Source organism: Gekko japonicus, unplaced genomic scaffold, assembly GCF_001447785.1.
Source record: "Gekko japonicus isolate JY-2015 unplaced genomic scaffold, Gekko_japonicus_V1.1 scaffold244, whole genome shotgun sequence".
Classification (NCBI taxonomy): Eukaryota; Metazoa; Chordata; class Lepidosauria; order Squamata; family Gekkonidae; genus Gekko; species Gekko japonicus.
The window spans coordinates 81,632-90,629 of NW_015165838.1; the positions used below are offsets into that span (position 1 = coordinate 81,632).

General features: G+C 42.1%; 1 protein-coding gene across 1 annotated transcript in view; it reads right to left on the reverse strand.

Annotated features, from left to right (window-relative positions):
• Positions 1 to 8,998, reverse strand: part of OCA2 (OCA2 melanosomal transmembrane protein) — a 205,010-nt gene that overhangs the window by 48,778 nt on the left and 147,234 nt on the right. Inside the window, exons 20-21 of the mRNA XM_015410957.1 lie at positions 2,035 to 2,094; positions 1 to 41 (exon numbers count right to left, since the gene is read on the reverse strand). Of these exons, the coding sequence (XP_015266443.1) occupies positions 1 to 41; positions 2,035 to 2,094 (101 nt within the window). The remainder of the gene's footprint in view (positions 42 to 2,034; positions 2,095 to 8,998) is intronic.

Genomic DNA, 8,998 nt, shown 5'->3' on the forward strand with positions numbered 1-8,998 from the left:
AAAATGATAGCAACTGTCAAGCGTTGTTCCTCAGGCACCACCTAGCATTTAAAACAAATAAGTAAGAGTCCTCTCTGTCCCGGAAGCTGAGCTTTTCCCCCCAACTAAAATTATCATGTTGATTGCTAGTTCTATTGCTGGGGTGAAAACTGTGTAGATTCTCCATATAAGTTAACTCCAGTGTTTCAAATATTGATGAAAATCCAAATGTATAAACAGTGAAAACAGCACAATACCTGTCTCTCAACTGAAACATTAAAAGAAGAAACAGACCCGTTAGAAATGCTAACAGTTAAATGCAGGGCTTTTTTTTTTTTTTAAGAGGCGCTGGAACTTTCAAGAGGAAAATGAAGTTTTCAATCTGTATACTAAAAAGTCATGAACTTTAAAACATTTTTAAAAGAATTTTGTCGAAGAGGTTCCGGAACTCTGTTCCGGTGCGTTCCCCCAGGGAAAAAAACCCTGGTTAAACGAATCCTTAATACATCAGTATTATAGTAAAGGTAAAGGTTCCCTTGCTCGAAAGCCAGTCAAATCCGACTCTAGGGTTGCGGTGCTCATCTCCGTTTCAAAGCCGAAGAGCCAGCGCTGTCCGAAGACGTTTCCGTGGTCATGTGGCCGGCATGACTAAACACCAAGGCGCATGGAACGCTGTTACCTTCCCACCAAAGTGGTACCTATTTATCTACTTGCAATTTCTTGCTTTCGAACTGCTAGGTTGGCAGGAGCTGGAACTAGAGACGGGAGCTCATTCCATCATGGACCACCCGGGTCTCAAACTGCTGAACTACTGACCTTCCACAGCCTGCAGTTCAGCGTCCTAACCACTTGAGCCACCGCAGTATTATATATAGCTATAATTATGTAACTCACTTAACATCCATTATTAACTATGTATTTCCTTCTAATTTATGACAATAGTATATCATCTTTCCTCCACTAAACCCCAGACACAGCTTTCCTACCAAATCCTCACAACAACATTTCCAGCAAGATTTTGCATAAGGAAAGTGACTGACCTACGTGAGCTTCATGCCTAAATGAAGATATGATCCCAGGTCTGACTGGTCCCAAGTTAAACACCCTGTCCACCGTACCACAATGGTTTGTTTAAAAGATTTATAACTCTGAGAGATCATCTACTCCAAACTCATATATGGTACTTCCTCAGACCCAATTTGTTTACAAAACAATCTTCCTAAAGCAAATTTTACATATTGAATCTCCACACTGTCCAACATCCCTGCCTCTAATCATGAAAGTCTCTAGCAAAAAAAAAAATTAGACAACTGAAAAGACAAGTTTTTTCTTTTAATGTGAATCTGCAGTACACACTGAAATAATTTTATGTACTATGTGCAGCTCACAATACTTGTTGAAAACATCTTCAGTTTAAAAGCAAAAGTAAAATAACAAATCCCAAATTTCTTTCCCCCCCCCTTAAATGATGCCTGCCAATTCAGACTCTTTCAAAAGCCCTGGCAAACAGTAAGCATGCATAGGATTGCACTATTTACGTTGTTAGACTCTAAATGCATTAATTGATAATATTAGCATTAGTAGAGAGCTAACATACTGTTGCATTGAACACCAAGACTTATGAACTGGATGCCATTGATTCAAATCTCAGCTGAACCTGGTTCTTTGAATGACTGTAAGCAAGTCACCCCAGTTCATGTCTCTGGAGAGTTAGCAAATAAATGAAGGTAATTTGACCATAGCCCTGACTGTTTTTCCTTGGTACATGGATGGGTATGTGATTGTCACCCAAGTGCAAAAGCTGGGGAGAATATCCATCCTGTAGTGCATGATTAAAAGTAACAGATATAATTCTAGCAATGAGATCAATAGGGGAAAAAATTATGTTTTCATTCCTGGATGTACAAATTTGTTGCTTAATCTAAAATGAAGACTAAATTTTACTATTAGTATCCATGATAGAAGGATACAATAATTTAAAATACCATGCATAAGAAAGCAATGAAAAAAATTCTCCTCCTCCTGAGTGATGAGATTCCATTATTAAAAACATACCTTTATTAACGAAGCAGTCTGTTCTCCTATATATTCTATTAAGTGAAGGTGCGCCAAAGCCTTAAAAAAAAAGGTTTCATTAAAATAAGTCAAATGCATAGTTTAAAGCATTAAAGCGAAAATATCCCCTACAAACACCATTTTGCCATCTTGACATCCCTAAAAATGTCCTTCAAGTAATATCTTTTACTAGGAAAAAGGCCCATTGTGGAAATAAATACAACGGCCTCTAGAAAGAGGCTCTGGGCGGGTGCCCCGGTCTTGGACACTCAGTGTCAATTTGCTGTGGCGACCTCAGCAGGGTATAATGACACTGAGTCCACCATTTTCTCCAGAGGAACTGATCTCTGCTACCTAAAGAACAGTTGTAATTTTGAGTGATCTCCAGTCCTCACCTGGAGATTGGCAATGATGGTTCCCCAGAAGGGAATAGTTGCTTTGGAGGGTGAAGTCTATGGCTTTGTACCTGTCCGAGGTCCCACGCCTCCTGAAACCTCACCCTCTCCAGGCTCCATCCCTCACAACTCCAGGAATTTCCCACCTGGAGTTGGCAACCCTATCTCCTTCCCAGCCAATCATCAACCTACCTTTATGTCCCCCTCACTCTTCAGCTTTCCACCCCCCACACACCTGCAGCCTCTCCCATGCTCTGAAGCCCTGACTGCTACGTCACATTGGCTGTCATATGGGGGCCACCTCAGCAGCATATAAGGATACAGAGCCCACCATTTTCTCCAGGGGAACTGATCTCTGCCATCTGGAAAGCAGTTGTAATTCTGAGTGATCTCCAGCCCTCACCTGGAGACTTGACACATTTTACCTCAGAACAGCAAACTGCTTAGAATGTTAGAGGCAAAAGCCAATCAAGTCGCATATGCAAACAATCTCTGTGTTCCGAGGCAAAGGCCAATGAGGCTGCATATGCAAATAACCTCTGTGTTCTGACTGACTATGGGGGGGGGAGGAACAGCAAACTGTTTAGAATGTTGGAGGCGAGACTCAAGCAATGCAGCCAGTGGATAGGGACAGATTCTGAGTGACACAACAGGGCGCCTACCAATTCCGGAGCATGTGGAATGTTCTAGAGAAGTGCCACCATCATTCGGCTTTTATATATTAAGGGAGACTACTGTTCAGCAGTCAAAAATTTGGCTACCTCTTTTGAAGCAGTACTCAATTCTTCTTACAGAACACATGCAACATCTTTTGTCTTCAAGGTGTGTGAATTTTCCTTGCTCTAAATGCAACGTTTAAGCTGCATTGATTCCCAACATTATAATACTTATCCTTTTTCCACCTGAGGCAGAATATACTTGATCATTCTGTAACACTTCAGGAGCTCAGAAAATTCCTGTTACAGAGATTAAAAGACCAGTTTTAACTATTTAGGTATAAATTGCTAATGTTTAAATCTGGTAGTCCCATGTAGTCGATGACTGGTTCTCTACCCAAGATTTTCAGTGAGAATTAGTGTGGACCCCATTTTCCTGTGCTGAACTGTCACAGTCACTTACTTTATATTTTATGTGACAACCTAGGGCCACAGATGCTTGTCTCCAAACATCCAAGGATGGATAGCCCAATTCCAAGCTACACATTCACCAAATTTTTGAAATGTACATTGTACTATGTTCAAATGTACAATGTTCATTGATACTCTGTGCGTTCCTTGCTGAAAATATCAGTGGAATACTAATGAGCCAGCCTGTCACCTGCAATGAAGACCTGTGCAGTGTACCCTCATAAATATATTCTCAAAGATTACATGTATTGGTAGATGGTCCAAATCCATCTACCCTTTTGTATCTATTAACTGCTCCAGTGGATGACTGAAAGAGCTTAGAAAGCAAAAAGCAAACATCATACCAGCAGTGATATAAAGGACAGAGGGAATGTACAACACAGATGCCTCAGACAGAACAATAACCTCTAAAATAACCTTAATTCCCAACAGCTCTAACCTGCTGAAGCATCTTTCTCTGTTTCCCCCATTAAATCAGGATAGTGAATACTCAACAAGGCATAACTTTAAGAACACCATCACAACTGGGAGCCATAAGCAGTCAGGCCTATGCAACACATCTTGAGAAATGCAACTCAACTGGAAGGTATCTGTGTGGCTCAGCTGGTAATAAAGTCCCCACAGAGACATGAGGTTGCATGTTCAAATTTTTCATACTCACATGCAAGAATTGCTACAAAAATGGACAGAGTCATGCTGAAAATATTATTTCATGCTGTCACTCCAGGATTCCTGGTGGCCTGACTCTGATGACTATATTTCATTTGAAACTACCTCAAAGGCACAGAGGCTCCATTACTGTCTCATTCCTTCCAATTGCCTTCTCACTCCATCTCATCTGTATTTCCTCTACTTTCTCCCTCAAAGCACCAAAGGAAGCATAGTAATCAAACCACTGAAATTATTAAAAGGGAAATTCCTAATAACAACCAAACAACTTACTGGTTTGCAAATATTACAGATGTGCTGGCACTGGCAAGTTACCACTAGAACTGCCATTGGATGTGGTCCTGCTGTGGTAGAGCTAATTCCCAGCCTGAAGTAAGCAATATGGGTGTGTAGTATTTTAGAGCCTGTGTAAATGAACACTGTTTTGAAAGGTTAGGGTAAAAGAATTCTATGACGTCACATCCGGGTGACGTAGATGCGGTGTAAATGAACACTGTTTTGAAAGGTTAGGGCAAAAGAATTCTATGGTATAGGGCACTGACTAATTAGAATGTTTCACAGACAATTTCATGTCTTAAACCTATATAACCTCAGGATAGAAATGAAACCCTACAAGTAGAGATTTCTAGATAAAAATTCAATTTACTAATTAAGGTTTGGTCCAAGTAACACTAATTCATAAAGACTGTATGTACCCTAAATCTAGGGTTGGGGTTAATTTCTGACATTCAGGAGTGCGCAGAAATCTTCTGATCTGAATTACTGTTCTGGTGCCTCACTGTCTGGTTTCATTTTCCTAGGCAATGGGAGGCAAAAGAGATGAGGCAGTGAGGGGAGAGGATGACTCAGCATCAGTAAGATATGTATGATAAGTACATACAACAGGATCCTCCCAATTGCTGCTTCTGAGTTCAGCTTTCCAGTTTCTACCAAACATTATACTGGCACATTGTCTTGGGTCATGCTCTTTTAATCCTATATAAGTAAAGCTCCATGTAGCCTTCGCTATTCTGCTATCTGGGGCTGCATATGAACTAGGCAAGTAGGTGAAACCCCTCCTGTCCAAGTGCACAGAAAGCAGGGCATGTCTGTTTTTAAACATAACTGCAGTGCCTGTGTCAGGGGAGCTAAAGTTTGCCATAGGGTTCACAATGAAACCAGAAGCATTTTTCTCCTGACCAAGTTCTGGTACAGAAAGGCAGCTGGGCTTGAAGAAAAATGCTGAATAAAAGAAGGTAGTGAGATAAGAGGGCAGAATTCAGTTCCCCTCACTGGAATGCTCAAGTTTTGTAAAAGAACAAAAAAACTCTCTGGGTGAGGATCCCAGCAAAGAAAGGGGAAAGCATCCTGCCGGTTCCTGCCTGCTTGTACCCACTGCAGAATGGACACTTTCTATCTGCCTGAAATTTGGGAGGAAGGATAGAAGAAGAAGAAAATAAGAGATTGGATTTATACCCCGCCCTTCACTCAGTGTCTCAGAGCGGCTTGCAATCTCCTTCCCTTCCTCTCCCCACAACAGACACCCTGTGAGGTAAGTGGGGCTGGAAGAGCTCTGAGAGAGCTGCTCTTGAGAGAACAGTGCTGCAAGAACAGTGGCTGGCCCAAGGTCACCCAGCAACTGCATGTGGAGGAGTGGGGAATCAAACCTGGTTCTCTCAGATTAGAGACTGTGCACTTAACCACTACACCAAACTGGCTTGGATGGGAATGCTATAATCCTTATTTAAGACCTTTGGGTGAATTGCACACCTAGAAATGCATTTACCGCTACCATCACTAGCTCTAAATGTAGTCATAAAGAATCAGACTCAGCTTTTTAAAATGACACATGGCCAGATCTCAAACCAATTTTTATTTTGCTTTTTACATATTTCCAGTTATGAAAGAAATATGTGTTCCAGCACAGTGTTCATCTTCTACTGCCAAGGCAAGAACTAAAGGAAGGAAAGGTTAACCTTTCTGTATCAGATCTCTCAAGGATGAAATGCAGGAGGGGGAGAATTAAGCCACTGATTCTTACCTACAAGTGCCCATCATGCCATTTTAAATCAATCTTTCCCCTTAACTAGGCTTCACAACTGGAAGGAAGCTAAGTTAAGAAGAGATGAACTGCAATGGAGAATTGGAAGGCTGGTACCAGAGGGATTAAGCACCCCTCCCACCTGCCCATAAAACATTCCTATATATGTGCTAATCTTTCTCTCCTTACATCTGAGCACCCCACAGGAGCTGAAGGAGAATGAAGTGGCAGAGTCATTGGAAAGGGGGTGCTAATGAGGAAGGAGTCCATGGAATGTTCTTCATGAAAGACAGCAGAGTGGTACAAAGCTACTACAAGTAAGAGAGCTGTGACAAAATGTATCAAAAGAAACAGTTTCCTGATAATTAAAAATATAAAATTTTCAGCTCAGTAAACATTAAAAGGAAAATTTCTCTGAACTCTCCAAGTAGTTATTTCAAAGATTCATATACATTCAGTTAGTGGGTGCAGAGCCTCTCCTCTCTTAATGGCCTGCATTCCTTTCCGTGACTTGCCTCTCAGACTCATATTGTGAGTAAAAGAGGCAGCCAACGGAGCTCATTGAAAAGTGCATTCCAGTAATGTTATCTTGTAATTCTATTCATGAGATTTATCTATAGCCAATGTCTCTTGTCGCTAAACTCTAGCATTTTCCAGACTGCCTTAATGTTCCATTTTCATTCCCCAATGTTACCATTCTTAGGGTTTTTTGTGTGTCCAGACAACTTAGTTAACATCCCCATATTGTCCTGCTCTTTCCTTGTCACAACTTTCCCTGCAAGGCCTGATACTGGAGAAGGGAGAGGAGGGTGGTGGTGGTTGGTGGGTGGGTGTGGTGGTGGTGGTGGCTGGTTGGTTGGTTGATGGGTGTGGTGGTGGTGGTGGTTGGTTGGTTGGTTGGTGGGTGTGGTGGTGGTGGTGGTGGTTGGCTGGTGGGTGTGGTGGTAGTTGGTTGGTTGGTAGTGGTGGTGGTGGTGGTGGTGTTTTCCTCTCCATATCCTCTGCATAGATTCTCCTTAAATAGCCCACCCTTTCAATCCCCTCCCTGGCTTGCTCCTTCACTCCACCTTATCCAACCAGGAGTTTCCTGAAGCCCTGTCTCCACTGCAGCTGCCTCCTAGGTTGCTCCCTGTCCCAGACAGGGCTTGATTATGTGACTGGCTCCACCTGGCTCCAAATTCCACTACTTAACCCAGAGTCTGCAGCCCTGCCCTGCATGTTCTGGGCACATCCTGGCCAGGCTGCTGCAACTGCCAGTTGTGTATGGTTATCTCAGCCAAGGCAAGTTGCCCCCACAAGTCTGGGGCAAGTCCCATTGCTGGACAGAGTGGCCAGTTTTACAATCCTTTGAGCATGAGGGGCTAATTCATGCACTGAAATGTGTGGAGAGTCATACATGGACAAGAGCTATCAGGTTTTAATCTGATAAGAATAAAAGGTCTCAATATATTATAAATATATTGTATTCTATCCTTGTGTGTCTACTCTTATTTTCAGTAGAAGCCTATTTCTGCAGTCAGGAGATGAATCTTTGCTTTTTCTGTACTGCATGTTAAATCATGTCTGAGAGTCAATAAACTGCAAGATTTATTTTATCTTCTATAAAAATGTATAAACAGTTTCCCTTTATAGTTATATCATCTGGAAGAAAAAAGTTATGTTATCTGGAAGACAAGGGAAATTCCTTGTAGGTATTCGAAGGTCAGTTTTGGAGATTATGCATACATAAATCCATCAGTTTGCATTCGTATGTCTGGCTATGTTCAATTCTATTTGGTAAGAGGAAGGTCAGATCCAGAACACAGAGGACCGTCCACCTCACAGAAGACCTCCCCCCCGTTGACTATTTTCTCCTAGAAACAGTTTTGGAACACTGCAAGAAGCTAATCATTTTGAACAGAATGAAGGGGCAGTAAGTGACAAAATCGCTTTCACCTTATTTTATAACAGTGCAGTCACAACGTACCAAAAACTGCTAAAGCAATACATTAAAATACTAGCTCATTATCTTCCATACTGAGAAACTGTCTTCAAGCCACAGCTAATAAATGTCAGGATATCTTGTGCTAATAACTGGAAATCAGCATCAGATGAAGCACTGTGGCACCAATGCCCCAGAAGTAAACTGATTAACAGAGAAAAAATTCTAAGGATCATTAACGTTTCTAAACTAGGTTTGCCACTTGGCTGGAACCTGAGAGGCCTGTACAGACTTTAAATTGCCAAGCTAGCTGCTGGCACAAGCAATAAAAAAATTTAATTTATCGTATGGTGTTGTGTGTAGAATAGCCAGGAGATCCCTAGGAGGATTGTTTGGTTGCCAAAGCTGTTAACTCTTTTTCGGCACCGCCAGATGGTGAACCATGCTTATTTTTAGGCTCACAGTGCTGTGACTTGCCTGAGGTCACCCAACTAACTTCAAGTGGGGAATCAAACCCAGTTCTCCAGATTAGAGTCTGCTGTTCTTAACCACTACACCAAACCGGCTCTCTGCAAGCAATACAAATACCACTTAAAGGACTCTCCCTTCCATCCTGCCTAGCAGAAAGTCAGAGCTGCAATATTGCCACTAATTAAGTGGCAATTAAGTAGCCTCCGTCCCCACCCAGCTGCAACACCCCCTCACTTGACGGAGGGCCAAAGGGCTGGCTGGAAAGAAGACACTGTCATGTTCCTCTGCACTGGCCACACTGGGTCTACAGTGGCAGGACAAAGCCAAGCTTTTCTGGACTCTTTCCCCTTGGCGGCATTGG